Raw genomic sequence first — 22,760 nt, forward strand, 5'->3', positions numbered from 1 at the left:
TAAATACGTTTTATAGAATTCAAAGGTACAGCACGCACATCCAAAACAATAAAACTGGGTGCTGGGCAGACAAGTAGTTGCAAAGGTAAACAATGAGTCCGCACACCAGAAAATGCTCCTTAGCAATTTTAATGATTGCTCACCACGTGTAACGTTTCTGGCCCAAGCCCTTCATCAGACATGTCTGCCCGAAACGTTACACGGGGTGAGCAATCATTAAAATTGCTAAGGAGCATTTTCTGGTGTGCAGACTCATTGTTTACCTTTTAAATACGTTTTACACATTTGTAATGACACTCTACACCATTTAAAATTATAATCAAATACTTCACATGTGCTTTAGTATGCTAGTCAACACATCAAAATAAGTATACCGTATTTTCCGGACTATAAGTCACACTTTTTTTCATAGTCTGGCTGGTCCTGCGACTTATAGTCAGGTGCGACTTATTTATCAAAATTAATTTGACATGAACCAAGAGAAATGAACTAAAAGAAAACATTACCGTCTCCAGTCGCGAGAGGGCGCTCTATGCTGCTTAGTGCTCCTGTAGTCTACACTAAGCAGCATATAGCGCCCTCTCGCGGCTGTAGACGGTAATGTTTTCTCTTGGTTCTTGGGTCTAAATAAATGCGACTTATAGTCCGGTGCGACTTATATATGTTTTTTTCCTCATCATGACGTATTTTTGGACTGATGCGACTTAGGTGCGACTTATAGTCCGAAAAATACGGTACTTCTTTAAAGCATTATAAATAATTAATACATAACTTTAAAGTAAAACTTTTATTTAACATTACTACAAGTGCACTGTTTAAAAGTTTCTCTATTTCAGTGCATTTAATATGCTTTTGGTCTCATTAATATTACATTTGCTGCAGTTACAATCTTGTAAAAATATACTTTTATTTGAAATATAAATTTAAAAAACATACAAGTATAACTAATGTACACTACAAGTGCACATTTAATACAATAAAACACTTATTTTTCACAAGGATATACAGTAGTCATATGGGCTACCATTATTATTACATTATTATAGTGCTTTTTATGATACTTTTTATTATAAGTCCCTATTGTCATTTATTTTCACTGTATAAAAAAAGTAGCATGAATACTTTGTTGAATATGTCTGTGTGAGAAAAAAGGTAATTTGGGTTTGGCAAAACCATACTCTGCCAAAACAAAACTAAACATTATTAAGACAATATTGAAACTTATAGAAATAATAAATCAGATCTGTATTTATTTATTTATTTGTTTATTTATTTTATTTTATTTTGTTTTTCAGTTCATTCAGTAGTTCATTCAGAGATCCCAGTTCAGTGTGCATTCAGATGAGTACTTTATGCATGTGTGTGCACTCTCTCACAATCACTGTGCAAATTTTTGTTGTTGTTGTTGCTGATACATTTGTGTTCGGTAGTACATCTTTCTGTGTCTTGCATACAAATGTGTCCTTGTTACTGTTTGTGGTTCCGCATGCATTTTTAAAAATACCTTTGTGTTGAACTACTTTACAACTTCAGTCACCGGTGTCCTAGTTACCTGGCATCCTATCACCTTACTCTGATCTGTAGGCTGAGAGCAGCTATACGTGCCAGAAGACTGAGATGCAGAGCATTGTGGGAACAGCAACCTTAGGAACATGACCAACCCACAATTCCTTGTTGTTGGATAAACAGACAGTACTCAGGAGAGAGTTCCTGGCATCTTTAACAACAACAACAACAACAACAGAGACTCACATACACACACAGGTTCATTTCTATAGTCTGGGTGTTTATGCTTGTGTTTGTGTGCGTGAGACTGTCTCGGACCCACGGGGAGTCCTGGAGTACTGTTACACCGATAGCCGCCCCTTATGCATGTTTCATCAGCTGGGAGGAGAAAAGAGCCTTCCTTTGTCATCTAATACAGTTGTAGGCCACACACGCTCCCCTCATTTTCACTCACCTCCACAAGATCGTCCACCCAAACACCATCAAGTGCTCTTTGTTGGGTAAATGTGCAGCTAAAACAAGAAGAAATTACTCAATCGATCATTAAGAAAGGACTCTTCAAAGAAGAGTAGATCGACTTTTGTTGTGCCCTGACATTAGGCCAGTATTGGAATACTCAAGATCAACTTAACACCTCAGTTTCCTCTTAAATCTTTAACCACAGACAGTTCCTCGGTTGGCCTCTCACCTTCCCTGGCAGTGGGAAAGTAACTGTAGTGTCTCCGTTTAACATCTTACTGTGGATCACAGAGGCAGGGGTTGGTGAGCTCGGAGCATGACGGACACCCTTCGGCCGCCATCGCTCCAGGTGCACGTCCCCCGGGATGAGCCCAGCCACGGAGATGAGGATGGTGCTGGGAGCGGAGGTGGTACCGACAGCCTCGTCTGGTCCAGCTCGTCCACCCCCACCCTGCGGCGCCGACGCTTTAAGATGAGACGAATGAAGAAGCTGCCCAACGAGCGGGAGCGGATTGAGAACGGGCTGCTGTGGCACCCTGGATCACGCTCGGCTTCCAAAGAGTACCTCCAGCTGCCCTCCATCGAGATCACGCCATCCAGCGACGAGGACGCAGCATGGTCAAACAGCTCCACCCCGAGCGCCTCACCTCGGCGCAAACGATTCCTGCTTCGCAAGTGGCTGAAGATACGGGAGAGGAAGGAGCAAGGCAGTGAGAGCAGGTTGGTGCTTCAGACATGTGGTTTAATAGGCCTATGTCACAACTGGTGATTTCTAGCAACAAGTCGTCCTATTTTAGGACAGTTTGACTGACATTAAATGTTTGGAAGATACTAGTTTGCTTTTAGTATTTTATTCTGTAGGAATTGGCTTAGCTCTAGTAGAGCGCAGAAATGGCACACTTTTGTAGGCCACCTCAAAAGTTTGCATTACCTGATTCTTTCAACAAAAACCCAATACAATTTTTCAATTAGCTTTTGGATAGTTACAGTAATAAGCTCTTCTACCGACTTCAAATTTAAGTGAACTTAAAACAGTCTTCATTTAAATCCATTATAATCCATTTCATACTTACATGTGCCCTTCAGCAAGTAGGAAAAATATTTAAACTGAATAAAATTGTAAACACAAAATTCTAAATGAAATATAGATGAATCCTTAAAGCTACAAAAGTTATTGATTGCCTCTTTTTTATTTTGATCTTTAATGAACACACATCACAGCAGCTGGGTTATTAGGCCATTTGGCTTAAGTTACTTTAAGAGCTGCAGCTGTTGAATGTGAGGCGGATCATGCTCGTAGATTCAGTCGCGCTTTAATATGAAATGATACAGGCTACACTGTGCGCAGCTGTATTTGTGCGTGCATTTGAAGGGCACATGCTATGAGCCCAGTATAGTGTACAGTATATTCATCTGACTGCAGTTCACCGATGTTCTACTGAAGCTTCTTTGTCACCTGTACAGTTTCCATGCTCGTTTGAATAGCACCTGGTGCTTGATGTGGTCGTAAAGATGTTCTGTGTCAAAATAAATGCAGAAACAGCAGTTGTGAGTGGATGGCCAAGCCTAGTTTCACTCTTGCGTTAATGGCATTAAATATTATTAATGCTGTTAAACTGGAAAACGTAATAATCATTGTTAACTTGCTAGTTTTGAAAGCACTAATAATATGTATCATATAAATATATACACAGTGGTCGAAAAAGTTTTTGCCCCCTTCCTGTTTTTATTATTATTATTATTATTATTTGCATATTTGCCACACTTGAATGATTCAGATCAAACTAATTTGAATATTATACAAAGATAACCCAAGTAAATACAAAATGCTGTTTTGAAATTATTATTTCATTTATTAAGGGTAAAATCTGTGCAAACCTGTACCTGGCACTACGTGAAAAAGTAATTGGACTGTTGAATTAATGTACCAGTACTGTTTAAGGTCATGCCACAGCATCTCAAATGGATTTAAGTCTGGACTTTGACTTGGCCACTCCAAAACCTTAATTTTGTTTTTCTTGAGCCATTCAGAGGTAATCTTTCTGGTGTGTTTGGGATCATTGTCCTGCTGCATAACCCAAGTGCGCTTGAGCTTGAGGTAACAAACTGATGACTGGACATTCTCCTTCAGGATTTCCTGATATAGTGCAGAATTCATACTTTCATCGATTATGGCAAGTCTTCCAGGTCCTCAAGCTGCAAAACAGCCCCAGACCATCACACTAACACCATGTTTGACTGCTGTTATGATGTTCTTTTTATAAAATGCAGTGTTGGTTTTACACCAGATGTAATGGGACACACACCTTATAAAAAAGTGCAACTTGTGTCCATAGAATATTTTTACTTGGGGATAAAGACAAAAAGTCTTTATCTTGGGGATAAGTCTTGGGGATAATCAAGATATTTTTTGCCAAATGTGAGATGAGCCTTTGTGTTCTTTTTGGTTAGCAGTGGGTTTTGCCTTGGAACTCTCCCACGGATGCCGTTTTTCCCAGTCTCTTTCTTATTGTTGAATCATGAACACTGACCTTAATTGAGGCGAGTGAGGCCAGCAGTTCTTTATATGTTGTTCTGGGTTCTTTTATGATTTCCTGGATGAGTCGCCATTGCGCTCTTGGAGTAATTTTGGTAGGCCGGCCACTCCAGGGAAGGTTCACCACTGTTACAAGTTTTCTCCATTTGTGGATAATGGCTCTGACTGTGGTTTGCTGGAGTCTCAAATCCTTTATAACTCTTTCCAGACTGATACATCAACTATTTTGTTTCTCATCTGTTCTTGAATTTCTTTAGATCGCAGCATGATGTGTTGCTCTTTAAGCTTCACTTTGTCGGCCGGGTTCTATTTAAGGGTGCTTTCACATCTCTAGTTCGATTTATTTGGTCTGAACCAAGGCCAAACAATTACCGTATTTTCCGAGACTATAAGTCACACTTTTTTTCATAGTTTGGCTGGTCCTGCAACTTATAGTCAGGTGTGACTTATTTATCAAAATATATTTGACATGAACCAAGAGAAATGAACTAAAAGAAAACATTACCATCTCCAGCCGCGAGAGGGCGCTCTATGTCTTCAGTGTAGTCAGTGTAGCGCCCTCTCGCGGCTGGAGATGGTAATGTTTTCTCTTAGTTCATTTCTCTTGGTTCTCTCGTGGCTGTTTTCTCTTGGTTCTAAATAAATGGGACTTATAGTCCAGTGCAAATTATATGTTTTTTTCCTCATCATGACGTATTTTTGGACTGATGCGACTTATACTCAGGTGCGACTTATAGTCCGAAAAATACGGTATACATTGTAGCATTTTTCAGCTTTTTTGGTTCCTTTACACACCACACTGATTGCTTTGGTCCGTACCAGTTGAAACGATCCAAAATGCTGTCACATGAAAACATCTACACCACTCATTGGCCATGACGTATTTCCTAAACTGCTTTTCGATTGGTCAGAATTTACATGTGGGAAAATTTCAACATAAGAGGAAAAGCCAGCAAACAACACGGAGACAACACAACTATGTAGAGATGACTGCGCGGGCTGGTTTTGTCCCTGGCCATAATCTATTACATTGTTTGTATACACCACAATATGCAAAAAATGCATTTCTATAATGAAGCGCAGATGCGGCTTGAAAATAACGTTCTAATGCACTGCAAATGGCGAGCAGGAATCGCTCGTAACTTCAAGCGGAGGCGTGAATTAATTCTTCTTAACTCTGACATGCTCGTGGTCATCTGACCAAATTTATATGAGGCTCCGCTCCTCCTCACTACTCCAAGTTTGTCCACGAACTGCCATGCTAAAGTGCAAACTGTCAACAAACACTTCCTCATCCATTAATGCACAACGCAGCTGACTACGGCAGCTGGTTTAGTCTAAAAATGATCAGTACTTTTTGCAGTTGGGTCTGTTCGAGGTCGGATCACATTCTCACCACAAACGAACCGCTCCAGAGTTCGTTTGAAAACGTACCGAGACCACCTCTTCAAGTAGTTCTCGGTACGCTTGTTTGGTCCGCTTTTGGTGCACACCCGAGTACGATTGCTGCTTTCTCACCTGCCCAAACGAACCGCACCAAAGGGGGAAACGAACTCTGGTATGATTCAACCGAACTAAATGAGGCAGGTGTGAAAGCACCCTAAGTGATTTCTTGATTCAACAGGTCTATCAGTAATCAAGCCTGGGTGTGACAAGTGAAATTTAACTCAGCTTTTTAAATTTGTGTGGTTAATCACAGTTCTTTCATGATTTAACAGGAGGGGGCAATTAATTTTTCATGTAAGGTTAGGTAGGTTTGGACCGTTTCTTTCCTTTAATAAATTAAATAATCATTTAAAAACTGCATATTGTATTTACTTGCATTCTCTTTGTGTAATATTAAAATTTGCTTGATGATCTGAGTCTTTGAAGTGTGACAAATAGGCAAAAGAAAAGTAAAAAAATAAATAAAAACAGGAAGTGGGCAAAAATCTTTTCACGGCACTGTATGTACATACAGTACATATGAATATATATATATATATACATAAGGGGTGTAACGGTGCGCAAAAATCACGATTTGGTACATACCTCGGTTTTAAAGTCACGGTTCAGTTCATTTTCGGTACAGTAAGGGAAAGAAATGCAAACATTAAACTGCGGGTTGTTCACTATTATAAACTTTTTTTAACAATTTGTTTACACTTTTTTTAAAATACTTTTTAATAAAATATATATAAAATTAAAAAAGAATAAGAAATAAAATAATGCTGCAAAGTTCTTCACTAAATAAAATACTCTGAGTCTCAAACCAATATCATATAATAAAATATAATGAAAAATATAAATTAACAACTATGATTACAGTGCAGCATTACCAATCCCAGCTTGTAGGCCTGCTCATATTTAAAAATATATATAACTTTTCCAAAGTGTAAAATTGTAGTATCAACAGTTTCGGTTTTTAGACCCAGATTTCGTTATTGCATTGGACAGATTGGAATTAAGAGCAAAGGTCTGTTTTAATGTAGACAAGAGCTGCGTTTGAATTACAATACTTTTTTTCCTAGTTGTAGTGATGTTCACACTCGCTTGATGCCTTTTGAAAACCTTAGGCCGGTGACACACAGGCATATTGCACCTGTCAAACATAGTCTATTTTGCCGTCAATACTGTTGACGGTGTCCTTTATCAGTGAGCTTTATATTTATGCTTAACATGAAGTTTAGATATAGTTTTCGAGAAGACAAGATCATGGTCTGTCGGCGGCCTCCCTTTATGTCACCTACAGTAGCAGCAGCGCGCCAGTGCCGCGTCAGGCACAATTCTGGTGTGTAAAGACACAGAAAATGCGAGGCAGCCGTCACGCAACTGACACGCAGCAGAAACGCCATGCTCACGCCGCGCAGCCAATGTGTCACCGGCCTTAGAATCAGCTGCATTTGCACTGAACGTGGAGACTTCAGCCACTTAATATGTTCGTTTGGAAACACAAAAATGTACCTATGCTCCGCGCAAAAAATATTTAATTCGGTCATTCGGTACACACGTGCACCGTACCGAAAGCCCTGTACCGAAACGGTCCGGTAAGAATACATGTACCATTACACCCCTAATATATATATATATATATATATATATATATATATTAGGGCTGTCACGATATTCGATTTTTCATATCACGGTTATTGTGGCCATAAGAATTCACGATATCGATATATCGTGATATCTATAGAAACCTTGGAGGGGAAAAGATAAGTCAAATGATTTTTTACTTTGTTTATTGAGTTTTTCTTTTTCACCCAACGAACATAATATTGATACAGATAAATGCAGGGCACAAGACTCTGGCTTTCTCTGTCTTCTTTGCATTTCCTATAAAATAACAAGAGAGAAAATACTGTCAAGTTCAACAGTATGATGAATAAATATTAATGGTAACACTTTACAATAAGATGTCATTTATTAACAATAATGTATTAACATGAATGAACAACGAACAATACATTACACAATTTATTAATCTTTGTTAATGTTAATAAAAATTGAGTAATTGTTCATGTAAGTTCACAGTGCATTCATGTTTACAAACACAACTTGCGATTTTAATAATTCATTAGTAAATGCTGAAATTAACATGCACTAAGATTAATAAATGATATGGGGGGCCATATAAGCCATAATTCATTCTGGCACTCTCACACACATACATTCTCCATTCACGTACATACATTTCTACTCTCACACACATACATTCCCCTTTCACATACATACATTTCTACTCTCACACACATACATTCCCCTTTCACATACATATATTCTTGCTTTCACACACTTAAATTCTCCTTTCACATACATACATTTCTACTCTCTCTCACACACTTACATTCTCCTTTCACATACATATATTCTTGCTTTACACACATACATTCTCCTTACACATACATATTTTTTTTTTGCTTTACACACATACATTCTCCTTACACATACATATTTTTTTTTTGCTTTCACACACATGCATTCTCCTTTTACATATATATATATATATATATATATGTATATATATATATCACACTGACAAAACAGTCACACTGAAGGCATCAAGGGCTATTTGACCAAGAAGGAGAGTGATGGGGTGCTGCGCCAGATGACCTGGCCTCCACAGTCACCGGACCTGAACCCAATCGAGATGGTTTAGGGGTGAGCTGGACCGCAGACTGAAGGCAAAAGGGCCAACAAGTGCTAAGCATCTCTCGGGGAACTCCTTCAAGACTGTTGGAAGACCATTTCAGGTGACTACCTCTTGAAGCTCATCAAGAGAATGCCAAGAGTGAGCAAAGCAAAAGGTGGCTACTTTGAAGAACCTAGAATATGACATATGTTCAGTTGTTTCACACTTTTTTGTTATGTATATAATTCCATATATAATTCCACATGTGTTAATTCATAGTTTTGATGCCTCCAGTGTGAATCTACAATTTTCATAGTCATGAAAATAAAGAAAACTCTTTGAATGAGAAGGTGTCTCCAAACTTTTGTTCTGTACTGTATATATATATATATTTCTACCTTTTTTGGTATCCATTACTTCCTGTTTAAGCAGGACGTCACTCTCGGAGCAGGAAATACATGTGCAAGACCTGCTTAGCTCTTCGTCACAATTTTACAGTTATGCTACTCAAAGTCATCCTGTTTACTTTTCAAGTACATATTTTAAGTTTTTATTTTTAACATATCATTATGTAACCAACGTGTTTTAAAGATCTGTGTACAAGTACTTAGACACTGATTTTGATCATATTAACAGGGCTTAACGCTAAAGACATTTTCAACTGGTCCAGTTCGGCCTGTGGTTTATTTATTTTTTACTTGCCCTGGCTAAATTTTCAAAGGACTTGCCACAATCAATCAATCAATCAATCAATCAATCAATCAATCAATCAATCAATAAGACTTATTGTTTTCATTGTTGACTGGTAAACATTGTATTGTAATAAATAATAACCATTTTGCACAAATAAATAAACCATGCTTTTTCGGGTCTTTCAGGTAGGCCTAACTATTCCAGTTAAGGATGCACTGATCAGGATTTTATTTATTTTACAATCAAATGAGCCGATTCCCATTCTCGTTGCCAATTTATTTAGTTCTTCTTCTTTTTTTTCTTTTTTTTTACATTTATTAAATGTTTATTTTGCTCTGTTACTGGCCATACTAACCTTGAGCAAACAAACCAAAAAATATATATATGCAACATGAAGCAAGTGCACAAAACAAAAACATCAGATTGGCTTAATGAATATTTTAATATTACTATTTATTATTATTAGTGTTATTTCCTTAATTATATGTGTGTCTGCACTATGTTTGTAATTTCTGTACTGGAAGCTCCTGACGAAATTTCTTCTGTGTGTAAACACTTGGCAATAAAGCTCTTTCTGATTCTGATGAAAATGCTGATGAAACAGGTGGCGCTTATAGATCACTATTCTAGCACTGAGTTATTGCTGCAGGCAGAGCTGCAATTGAAAAAAAAAATTAAATAAGTAAATGAAAATCTAACAATAAATAAACCGCAATGAGTCTTGAGTTATTTAAATAATATAAAGATTTCGCTGTCCCTAACTTGCAACCTCCCACTTTATTCACTTCCTAAATTAAATGAAGAAAAAAAAAACCTTGGAGGCTTATAATACATCTATCTGGCAACACGACTGAGGCTGAGCTCGCGTCCTCAATCACAACTCGCTCAAAGGACGAGGGCATGTAACCTTTTCACAATAATAATATTTATTTTTTTTTAAAACCCAGATAGCTTGCTGAAATACATCTGCGGCTTCCTCATCTACCTCAGCCATGCTGATCAAGACCTGTCACGGTGAGCCTGATCACGCCTAACCTGCCTTCCGTTTCAACTAAACGCCTTCCATTTCCACTATACTCCTTCCGTTTCAACTAAACGCCTTCCGTTTCCACTATAATCTCTCTCGCACATACATACATTCTTCTCTTACATACATCTATATATGTATGTGTGTATATGTATGTGAAAGGAGAATGTATGTGTGTGAGAGTAGAAATATATGTATAAGGAGAATGTATGAGTTTGAAAGCAAAAATATATGTATTTGTAAGGAGAATGTATGTGTGCGTGAAAGCAAAAATATATGCATATGAAAGGAGAATGTAAGTGTGTGTAAGAGTAGAAATGTATGCATGTGTAAGAAGAATGAAAGTGTGTGAAAGAAAAAATATATGTATCTGAAAGGAGAATGTAAGTGTGTGAAAGCAAGAATATATGTATGTGAAAGGAGAATGTAAGCGTGTAAGAGTGCCAGAATGAATTAAGTCTTGCACGGCCCCTCATAAAATGATGTGGAAATGTTGTTTATTGTTAATGTTATTTATATATGTTAACTAATGGTTATCGCCAATACCGGTATATCGCGACACCCCTAATATATATATATATATATATATATATATATATATATATATATATATATATGCATTTGTGTGTGTGAAAGTATCTCGAGCTTGTGTTCACCACAGACCTTCAAAAAACAAATTATTTACACTTTATATTGTTTATTTATTTGTCCATTTGTTTAGTTCATTTGTTTTGATCATTGAAAAAAATATATGCTTTTATGTTTTTAAGTGTTCATTTTAAATTATCTGTTTGTTGCATGCTATGTTATTTAGTAGTTTTATTTTGTGGTTTAGGAATGAAATATCTTATTTCTTCAGAGAGCACACTGACTGTTGAACTGAAAGATTAACTTGCTGAATGCAATAAAGTTTTGGCCAGTGGCGGTTCTAGGTCGCTTTGTTGTGGTTAATAAATGATAATTAGCAGCCCACAGTAGATTATCCCTCTTATTACATGGCTACTTAATAAAAAATGAGATAATAGACCAAATTACCTGCAGTGCATGCCCAAATGAGAAAGCAAAGGCAGTGAGACTCATTTGGGGGCCCATGAGAAGCTTTCTGGCAGGATAGAGTACTAGCTATAATCTTTAACAATCATATATAGTGTTTAGTGATATTGATATCTCAAATAGCGCACAAATAGCACCAGTTGGGAAAGAGAAACAGTGGAGTTACAGTAGCAGAGTCTCTGCCTCTCTTGATGCTTTAACAGTAATTTTCAGAGTTTCAGAAGCCACAAACACAGATTTGACTGGGATATAAAATATATATAATTGTTTGCATCTGATGATTTGCATAATTTCGTATCAGGTTTTATATGCAAGGTCTGTACCACAGCTACATACTGTATTGTAGGTTCAGTTTTAGGCAGAATGCAAGTCCTTGAGCAATGCAGTTATATCCGGGGGTCTCCGGCAAGCTGTACTGTTGGTTGCTTTGAACAAAACAGGACTGCAAAATAAATGTTAAATGTAATAAATGTTTCTTTATAGGAGAGCCCATAATGTAATTTAGTGGTACGAATTGAATTTTGTGTCTCATTTAAAACAATGAGAGGAAAATCAATTGAATTACAAAGTCTGTGTTGCCTGTGCAAAGGAGATGTCACTGTGAAAGAAGGGAGTCAAAGAAAGTGTGTATTAGAGAAGGTCTTATAGCAGTGGTGTTGCATTTTGGTGATGTCAGTGCAGACAGCTTCGTTGATTATAATGGGAGCAATTTATGTTTGATGTATCATGGGTATAGTATAGGTGCGGTGAAACTTGGTGCATAAAATGTAGAATTCAACAGATGCGCAATCACAAACTCTAGATATAGAAGTTAATTATCAACACCCTTCAGTTTGTTACATAAAAGGCATGACGACGGAGTGGGGATCCATTTGCAGGCTTTATTAAAAGAGAGCATGGTCTAAACAGGCAGGGTCCAGAAGCAGCAGCAAACAGTAACAACAGAGATGAGGCAAAAGAGTAATCCAGATAAACAAGCAATGGTCAGGGCAGGCAGCAAACAATCAAAAACAAGGAAATAGTCTAGGATCAAAACATGATAATCAGGAAACACAGAAGGATAAACATTCAATAACCAGCAAAGTCAGTGTCTGTGCTACTTTTAAAGTCCTTCTAATGTGAGACAGTTGTGAACTGATTATGAGAACTGATGAAAGACAGGTGATTGCAATTGATGATGTGTTCAGGCAGAGGATTATGGGAAATGAAGTCCAGGATGAGTGGTATAGGGTACAGGATGGGGTGTGCTCTAGCAGAGCTCATGGGCACTCCAGCTACAGCTTGTGGCACAGCTGTTATACAGCTTTTATTTTATTTTATTTAGCTGTTATTGGATTATGTAAATTTGTTGTATGTGCAAAGTTCAAGTGAAGACCACCAGACAGAGCCTCACAGTTTCATATTAACCAGATGATGCAAGATCAGATAATGTTAATATGGTTGAACACTGGAAACACAAGACTCAGCATTGTACTCACTGATCTTTAGACTGTGAAGCTAGAGGAAAACTACATCAACACCACCCATTATTCTTATTTCAATTTCATGTTTTCGTTCTTTATATTTTGTTCATTTTGTTATTTTATTTTTTTACTTTTTTCTTCTTTTTTGAATGCTCTCACCTTGCAATATTTGAGTCATCATGAATGGTACGCCAAATGTTACGCTTTTGAAGGGAAGTGTTCTGTTTTTTTTCTGTTATTTTATTTTTAGTTTTATTTTTTTATGTAGATTTACAGGAATGTATAATTAGAATTCAACTCCAACATCCTGTCAGCTGGTTTTGCACATTAAAGCACTGGAATGTTACAGTATATTAAATCAGGCATTGAATCAATCAGCTTTTTCTTGCACCTTAATACTTCCATTATATTATTTGATGAATCAGCCTTGAGTTTTAAAGTAGTCAATTACCAGAATCAAGCCTTATATGGTAGTACACTCAATATGATCACCAGGACATATAATATTACTTTTGATGATAATATCTAGTATTATCAATGTTTTATTCCATTTTGAGAGCAAGATATAGATATGTGATTTGAAAGGCACAGCTGTACAGTTATATACTTTAATACTTGCTAATTTTTTATCTCTTCTGTCAATTATTGATGCAAAATGCAAGCTATTAATCATTGGTTTTAATGGAAAGGTTTTAAGACTGATTTGATGGGTTGAATATTTTCTTTTGAACTGAGGGTTCCTGTAGCACAAACGCTGGTCCCAGGATATGCGTTGAATGCTAAAATGTGTTTCATAAATGCACTGTATGCTGCTTCAGATAAAACTGTCTTCCATATGCACAGAGGTGATGTAAATCATTGAATTACTGTAAAGCAACACACACATTGTGCACTTGAAATTATCTGAGAAATCACACTCTCCAACAAAGTGTTACATAAATAACAGTCCGGATAACAGGTTTGTCCTGTTTATGTCAGTTGTTCGTTTTTCCATATGGTGTGTCGTTGTTGTGTTATTAGCAAATATGGAATTACTCATAATTCTTTACATCAGCGGCAGTATTTGATTTTTATGTGTTTATTAGCATTTTTTATGTTGTACATTAGGTTATAGGTAATTTCTCTCACTGCAGGGAAACTACAGGTCCATATAGAATATAGATTTTGCAGTGAGATGCAGCATGAATTACATTTAGACAGATAGTTCACTTAAAAATGAAACTTCTGTCATCGTTTACTCACGCTCAAGTAGTTCTAAATCTGTATTAGTTTATTTCTTCTGCTAAACACAAAATAAGATATGTTGCCGATTCTACAGTATTTTTCCATACTACTAGCAACTGCGAATCAGGGACAGAATTTTCTTTTTTGTGCAACAATGCAGATTTTATGGCACCCATGCTGAAACCATCTGTGTATGCTCTCTAGAGTTTCAGCCACAACAATTAAGTGATATCCAAGCAGTCCACCTGTCTAAATCAAAAGCGTAATGTGTCAAGGTCTCTATTCTTTCACTTTTCAAAATACAGATTATGTGGTGAATTTATGTAGATTAATGTTGAACATAGACGACAGGTTAATAGTTAAACAGACTGCTATGTATACTGATATTTTCCTCTTGTGAAGTGTCAGTTGTGCTTAAAAAAACTCAGAAGCTGCCGTGATGCCAAATAAGATCACATTCATTATACATCCAGCAGAAAGGTGGGAACAAAAAAGGTGTTTTTGAAGTGTCTACGATAGTGTTTGTCAGTAACTGAGACTTGATGTTTAGCAGCTGGTATTTCAGATCGTTTACTCATGCAGCATGCAAAAAGTAGCCTTTTAAACTCACATTCAGCAACATTTAGTATCTATTGCATGACTTAAGAAGACTTGAAATGTAGCATATGAGACACTTTGATGGTGCTTGTGCATCAGCTGTAAAACTTACTTGATAGTTTCAGTCTCCGTTTATTGTAACAACAGAAATGTAAGACAAGCACATCTTTCGGAACAATTATGAATTTACGCTCAAGTTTAGTTTACAACCAGAGTTGTTCTCGTATCTCACTTGCTTCCTCATCTTTGTGTGCTATTCTATAACATCTGAGTCTGGGTTCGGTAAGGTCTCTTATCTGGGCTTGTGAGCGCTATGTCTCGTCTCGTAGGGTTTCTCGTGCTGCTCAGATGCATCTAGACCTTTCACAGTCTGCTTTTCTCTGATAAGAGCTTCTGCTGCTATTCTAAGACATGGGGAACTTATAAGTGTGCACCTTCCAGCTGAGAGACTCTGTGGATGTTGTTAATATTTCAGATATAGGAGTTGTTATTTCTCTGTAAGAGGGGAGTAGGTGTAAAATTGTTCCCATAATGCAAGGTTAAAGTCTGCGGGAAAGCCCTAAACTGAATAGTCTGCTTGTTTAGTGAGCATTTGATTTGAAAGAGCTGGACGATGAATTCATGTTTATTTAGATACATAAATCTATTCACAATCATTCAAAGTTTTGGGTCAGTAAGATTTTTTTTTTTATGTGTGTGTTTTTGAAAAAAAGTCTCTTATGCTTACCAAGGCTGCATTTTTTTGATCAAAAATGCATTAAAATAGTACAACTGTAGAATAATATAAAATTTTTAAATACAGTAGGTGTTTTACAGTTGATTATGTTTTCAAATGTAATTTACTCATCGTTCAGAAATCATGATTTCAAATATGATTTGCTGCTCAGGAAACATGTATTACTATTTATGTTGAAAGGTGTTTTTGCTGCTTTATATTTTGATGGAAAATATGATACTTTTTTCAGGATCCTTTGATAAATGTTCACCATTATTTGATTTTCATCAGGATTCTTGGATGGAAATGGATAGAAAGGTCACACACACAAAATCATGTAAAATAACCATCACCTTGAAAGTACAGTATAACACTGAAAATATTGCTAATCCCAAGAGGATATTTATACAGAATGTACAGTATTTATATTGAAAAGCATGAGACGAAGAAAGGCAGTGGAATGAGAAAACCACATTGACCTCTTCATGCTGCACTTGAAATAGAACTTTCTCTAAGTTTTTAATAAAAATAATACTATCCTACATATTGTATTTATATCTGTAGGTCAAGCAATCAAATGTTAAGAAATCAAAATCATTACATTGAAGTGGTTCAAACATACAGGTGCCTCTAAAAAAAATTGAATATCATGGAAAAGTTCTTTATTTATATTCTTTATAAATCTTTCTTATATTCTATATTCTATATTCATTGCACACAAAATGAAATATTTCAAGAGTTGTTGTTTTTTTTCATTCTGATGGTTATGACTTTTTTTGTATCTTTTTTTTGTATCTATTTTTGTATATATATATATATATATATATATATTAATACACCTGATAATAAGGACAAAGGCCACACCTCCAATTAGGCAGTATGTATTAAAATTATTTTCAGTTTTGTAAGCCTTAGAAAAAAAAAAAAAAAAAAAAAAGCTAATAAAATGTTTCTGGATTTTGCAAGTTTATGTGATGTGCTGGATTTGTATTTATTTAATATTTTTTAAGTTTAAAGTGCATGTATAATAATGGGGTGGTGCTAGCGCAGTGGATAAGACACATGTCTTTGGTGTGAGAGACCCGGGTTTGAATCCACTGTGAGACACCAATGTGCAAGACACTTAACCCCTAGTTGCTCCAGAGGCGTGCGATCTCTGACATATGTGGCAATTATAAGTCGCTTTGGATAAAAGCGTCAGCTAAGTGAATAAATGTAATGTAAAATAATAATGATATATTTTCATCATCAGGATACTTAACTTTTCAAACAGGCTGAATTTGGCTCAGTTTGAACAAGCTCGCTATAAACCAGCGGGTTCCTAGTCTGACGTCAGCCTGTGCTGCTGGCCTAAAGAGCACTGGGGTTTTGTTTCAGCAGCAGTTAAAACACACAAAAGCCTCAGACAGGCAACTGTCATAAATTATTCAGAAGCGTTCTAGGCCTATCTATGTGGATAAACTCACATTCAGACACAGGCTAAATCACCAGTGTTTTAGGCAAACAAGATACGCCCACATGGGTCAAATGCTGTCAACCAACTGACCATAAATGAGAAATGTGCCTGCATAATTTGAATTGTAGATATGAGTTTCCTTTCGGTGTGTAGCCCGTAGTCACCGCAAGCAAATACCTGCACACACCTGAGCGTATCTTCCATAAATCCCTGCAGCTGATGGAACGAGGAGACAGGGATTTTTTTGTATGTCATACTAGAATAGACAATCTGTTACTTTTCACTGCTTCAAATTGCATCGCAGTGTCCACATATATTAAAATCTTTCAAATCTGATAACAAAAAAGCTAAGTGAAACGATACTGGTTTAATTACATTTAGTGTGAATGTGTTGATGTTATCTAAAGAGAAGGAACGATACTGATCTAATAGTAACCAGAGAGCAGGTGAGCTGTATAGCAAATGAGAAGATAATGAGAATAAGAAATGAATGATTACAAATATTCACTGTATATTTTAATCTAAATTGCATGATATTGAAATGAAAAGCCCTGTACTTCAGCATTGGTTACAGAAACCTTAATAAGCGTGCCAGAGTTTTTCAGTAACTCTGGCTCGGATACGCCTGGGATTGTGTGCTTTTAATGGTGTATGTGACTATGAGTATGACTGCGCCCTCTTGTGGAGAAATCATGGGAACACAATTTTCAACGAGAAATACCACATGAAATTGACCGCTATAAATACCGTTATAAAACAGACAACTTTTATGAAAAATATGACAAAAATGTATGGTTTGTAATTTAAGCTCTTCACATGAAACCTTAGCCACGTTGCTATTCTTAGGTTTGGGGTCAGTAAGATATATATATATATATATATATATATATATATATATATATATATATATATTAATACTTTTATTCAGCAAGGATAAAGCAAATTGATCAAAAATGACAATAAATATATTTATAATGTATCATTCCAAAAATAGTGCCTGTATTACTGTATTAGTTCTCTGAGCCAGATTACAATTATTTGTTCAGTTCTCAAACTGTTTTCACATGTATGAATGTTTCTGAAGGCATTATTTTACGGATGATCCTGGTTAACACTTTTTCCACTCCTTTGCTCATTGTAAGTTTGAATTGGGGGCATTTTACATACTACTTTTTGACATTAAAAAACACGTTTTGACATTTAACTGCTTTTGTTGTTTTGATAAGTATATTAAAATTAGTACATACAATACAAAAGATAATGTACTGGTAATGCATTCATTTTATGGACATCTCCATTAACCCTAAAGCACAAAACACCTGTACAAATCAATACAGAAAATTCCTTCATATTAGTACATTGTGTTTTATTCATGTATTTGAAAAATTTCGATTCTTATTTTATGTACAGCCGTTTTTCTCACTTTTTTGAACTCCGCATCATGAAAATAAGTCATTTTACAACATTTTTCCAAGGCGCAGGATTGTGTAATATTCAGAAATATTCCTTGAGCAGCATATCGGCATATTGGAATGATTTTTGAAGGATAATGTTACACTGAAGACTGGAGGAATTATGCTGAAAATTCAGCTTTACATCACAGGAATAAATTACATTTTAAAATATACTAAAACAGAAAACATGATATTATATATTACTGTTATTGTTAACATATAAATTCTGCCTTGGTGAGCATATGAGACTTCTTTCAAAAACCTACCCCAAAGAGCAGTGTAGTTAGACGTGATTAGAGTTGCCACAACATTGACCTTTATCAATCTGACTCTGTTGCAGCAGTCAGCAGAGCAGTCAACAGAGCAGTCAACAGAGCAGCCATGATGATGATTCCAGCCGCTTCCTGACTCCCTCCATCCGTGAGGACAGGTGAGTACTTCACCTGTCAGAAACATCAGTAGTTAACATCAGTTTTAATAAATGAATTGCAGAGATACTCAGCCAATCGGACTACTGAGAGCTCAAGCTGCACAGAGGAATCCTTACATAATGCTGTCCAGTGATGTTCACCTCAGCGACTTTAACAAGCATCTAAGGCATAGAATTTGAGTTGACTGAAAGGATAGCGCCTTGAGATGTGACACCTCATTTTCAAGGGGGTCCTTGAAATTAACTCTTAATTAAACTCTTAAGATTAAGGTGCTTCACGATGCCATAGAATAATTTTTATTTATTTTGTCTAAATGGTTCCATAAAGAACCTTTAACATCTGAAGAACCTTTCTGTTTCACAAAAGATTCTTTGTGGCAAAATGAAAGAAAGAAAGAAAGAAAGAGGAAGAAAGAAAGAAAGAAAGAAAGAAAGAAAAAGAAAAAGAACGAAAGAAAGAAAGCTGATGGTTACTGACAAGTTTAACCATGTTGTAACGTGTTACCAGATTATTTCTTTAAAAATGAATACCACTTATTTTATCACTTATCACTTTATCATTTATTATTTAATGGAAAGACAATTTTACCTTTTTTATTTGTGGTTTAAGTATCCAAATAAATTTTGGCGACACAAAAATACATACATCTCTTCATCAAGATCAAACACACTAAAGCCTGGAATACACTAAAAGACTTTTAAAATCTGATGACTTTTTTAGACACTATAGGCATCATGCAGTTGCCGAGTTAATTACAGAGAGAAACAGAACACAAAAAATGTTGTAAAATCTGCTCTAAATATCAGCACTTTGTACATTTGATGTCCTCCAACTAGATGGAATCACAGTCTGAGGCTAAATGCTTCATGTAATAAGATTTTTTTTTTTTTTTAAGTTTTTTTTATACAAAATTTGTAAAGTCTGACTGATTCTGACTTTTGGCAAATAACAGAATGAAGTTTGGGACAAAAAATCTGGTGAAAATTCCTGTAGTGTATTCAAGCTTTACCATGCAACGTAAACTGATCAAAACTGTTGATTTTCTCACTGGGCTGACAGCGGGGCAGACAAGTGTAGGTAAGAATCAAGACCACATCAGTAGCAGACAAGTGTGTGTCTGGAAATGTAGATATAGTAATCTTGATCCACATATCTCGGCAAACCTGCAATGGTTGTTTTGTTTGAGGTGTGATATCTCAGTGCCCCGCTGTACTTTTGTGAAGTTGAGCCCTGAAAACAGTTGCAAGCTATGGAATGTGATTGTTTGCCTTTTTTATTGGACAAACAGCTCTGATCACAATGCCTGGGAACAAACAGAGCGCCGTGCACAGACCGGCCTGTCTGGGGCTTCAGCTTTTTTGCTTTCTCTTGATTTCGGTTTCTGATCTCCGAATAAGACATAGCAAAGACCAAACATCTGAGCTGTAGTTGTGGGATTAGAGATAAGCATTCGTAATTGTCCAGGAACAGAAGGTAAGTGAAGGCCAAACACAGATTAGATCTTGTGATGAGTCATGAGAACTGATGTTTTTAGACAGTTTTGTTAGTATGGTTGCATCTGTTGGTGTGTTTTGTGCATGGAAATGCTCTCTGTGAAACACTCTCCACAATTTTTTTTTCATTTGTGGCAACTGCACTTACATCTGTTTCCAGAAAAAAAAAAGTTTGTTTTTCTATATCAGCTCTTGTAGAGAAGTGCTGCGTGATTCTGTTGCTCTTTTGTATATCTCTGCAGCTGAATATAAATATGTACTTCACAAAACTTTCCAAGGTTTAAAGACTTAAAAGGATAGTTCTGAAAAATTTGAATTTAGTCATTTACTCACCCTCAAGTTATTCCAAACCTCTCAGAGGTTATTACCAAACAGATGCCAGCAGCTATTGACTTGTGAATATTTTTTTTTTCTCCATACCATGAAATTCAGTGGCTGTTTGGTTACCAAAATTTTTCAAGATATAATCTTTTGTGCAGGAAAAATAACCTCGGACAGGTTTGGAATAACTTAAGGGTGAGTAAATGATGACAACATTTTCATTTTTGGGTGAACTGTCCCTTTAAACTTCATTGAAACCTTAGTAGGCAATGGCAATGAGACTGAGATACATCGAGTTTTTCTGGTACCATGACATTCAAGAAGTAATTGTATTAAACGCATTAGATGCACATTAGACTTTTCTACTTTTGGTTGACATGCTGTTGAAATAGTGCACCAGACGCGATGCATTGGTTTGTTGTGGTGACCGATCCATTCTTTGATTTGGAGGTCAAATCTGAACAGGGGCTGGTCTTCTGTCCTGAAGTGCTGCTCTTTCCTGAGTGGTCAAGACTGTTGTCTGACCACCACCACATGCCAGTTTAACCAGTGACATGAGGAACAGCCCATCTCTTTTGTATCATGTCACTGGCCGCCTGTGGATTTAGAAAAGCCTGTAAAAGCCGCCACAATGGGCGCTGTGTGAAAGTGTGGCTTTAACTCATTGTCTCATGTCAATACAAAATTTAACTGAGCCTTTGGCTCTCTGCAAAGGACAGCTCTCCAGTGTCTCACATTGTTATTTACATGTTGCTGACCACCTCGTTTTTGGATTCTTTTTTTACATAATTGTGTAGATCCATCGAAAAGCATGTATATTTGATATCACAATAGTTTCACCTAATTAGATTGAATTGGCTTTTCACACCCAGACCACAAATGAGTGACCTTTAAAGCTGAAATATAGTTGAAATAATGTCAGTTTAAAGAGATAGTTCACCCCGAAAATCAAAATTCTGTCATTATTTACTCACCCGCAAATTGTTTCAAACCTGTGTGAACATGAAAGAAGATATTTTTGGGAATGTTGTTAACCAAAGAGTTGACCGTGGTCTTTGACTTACAATACTACTATGGAAGTCAATGGTTACCGTCAACTGTTTGGTAACTAACATTCTTTAAAATATCTTCATACAGGTTTATAGATAGCATAGATATATAGCATCTAATTTCTGAGATTTTATGTGAAATAGGACCTTGTGGAATGATTTGCTCACACACAGTATTATATAGAGAGAGCGGAATGCTACTTTACTCTGTCTCTTCAATATGAGGTGCTTGAATGCGTCCAGTGATCTGTGCTTGAAAGCATACAAGTGTTGTGCTCTGAAGAGGGTCAGTCCAGGTGAAGTGTGTGACTCCGGATGAGGACATCAGCCGCAGGCTCTAGCAGTGCAAATCCCTCTATCATGGTGTCTCCCAGCCACAGCCAGAATTAGCCTCAGATTACTCGCAGCCACAGCGGTTGTGCCATTTCCATAACCCTTTCACCCTCACCCTCTCTCCTCCTCGCTATCGACAGCACAGCTGAACCCAGCACACCACAGCATGGACGCTGCACTACAGAAACACAATTTACAAGAAACAAGAAAGAGAATCCTAAATTGAGAGAGATAGAAGGTGAGCACCTACTTCAGTGTTTCTTTCAATGGTTTCTTCAGTAGAAACATGGAGGTTCTTTGTTGTTGTATCAAACTGCTTTCCTGTAGTATGTAAGTGACTGTTAGATGGAATCATGCTCTTCTTTCCTTTGGTTATGATCTGTGTATTGCATGATCATCTAAATGAAGCATCTATAGGTCCATGAAGAACTTTTAACAACCACAGAACCTTTCCGTTCCTCAAATGTTCTTTGTATTGAAAAAATTGTTCTTCACACCAAGAAAGAAATGGTTCTTTTAAGAACTGTTCACTGAAAGGTTATTTGAGGAACCCAGAATGGTTCTTCTATTGCATCGCTGTGAAAACACTCTTTATTTTTAAGAGTGTTTGTTGACACGGTCATGTTGGCGATCAGAAAGATTATAATGCGTCATTAATTATCAGTTCTATTTTAAGATGTCAAGAAGAGATCATGTGTTTGTGCAAGCATATACATTTGAAATGATTTGTGTTCTATATTATTGTAAACCTACTACATGTGAACTGAGCAACCTCTTTATGAAATTTCTAATTTCTGTAGGTTCTTCATATTTGTTTATTAAAATCTTAGAACTTCTTG

At 36.4% G+C, this 22,760-nt stretch overlaps 1 protein-coding gene across 8 annotated transcripts in view; it reads left to right on the plus strand.

Annotated features, from left to right (window-relative positions):
- The window catches only part of LOC132101214 (protein Aster-B-like), a 144,916-nt gene that overhangs the window by 43,798 nt on the left and 78,358 nt on the right, over window positions 1-22,760 (plus strand). For 6 of the 8 annotated variants that reach the window (XM_059505966.1, XM_059505968.1, XM_059505974.1 and 3 more), the window contains exons 2-3: window positions 1,585-2,685; window positions 18,635-18,724. In XM_059505966.1, the coding sequence (XP_059361949.1) occupies window positions 2,282-2,685; window positions 18,635-18,724 (494 nt within the window). In that variant the 5' untranslated portion in view covers window positions 1,585-2,281. The remainder of the gene's footprint in view (window positions 1-1,584; window positions 2,686-18,634; window positions 18,725-22,760) is intronic. The other 2 variants (XM_059505973.1, XM_059505971.1) reach the window with 1 other exon arrangement.

This window comes from Carassius carassius, chromosome 23, assembly GCF_963082965.1.
Source record: "Carassius carassius chromosome 23, fCarCar2.1, whole genome shotgun sequence".
Taxonomy (NCBI): domain Eukaryota; kingdom Metazoa; phylum Chordata; class Actinopteri; order Cypriniformes; family Cyprinidae; genus Carassius; species Carassius carassius.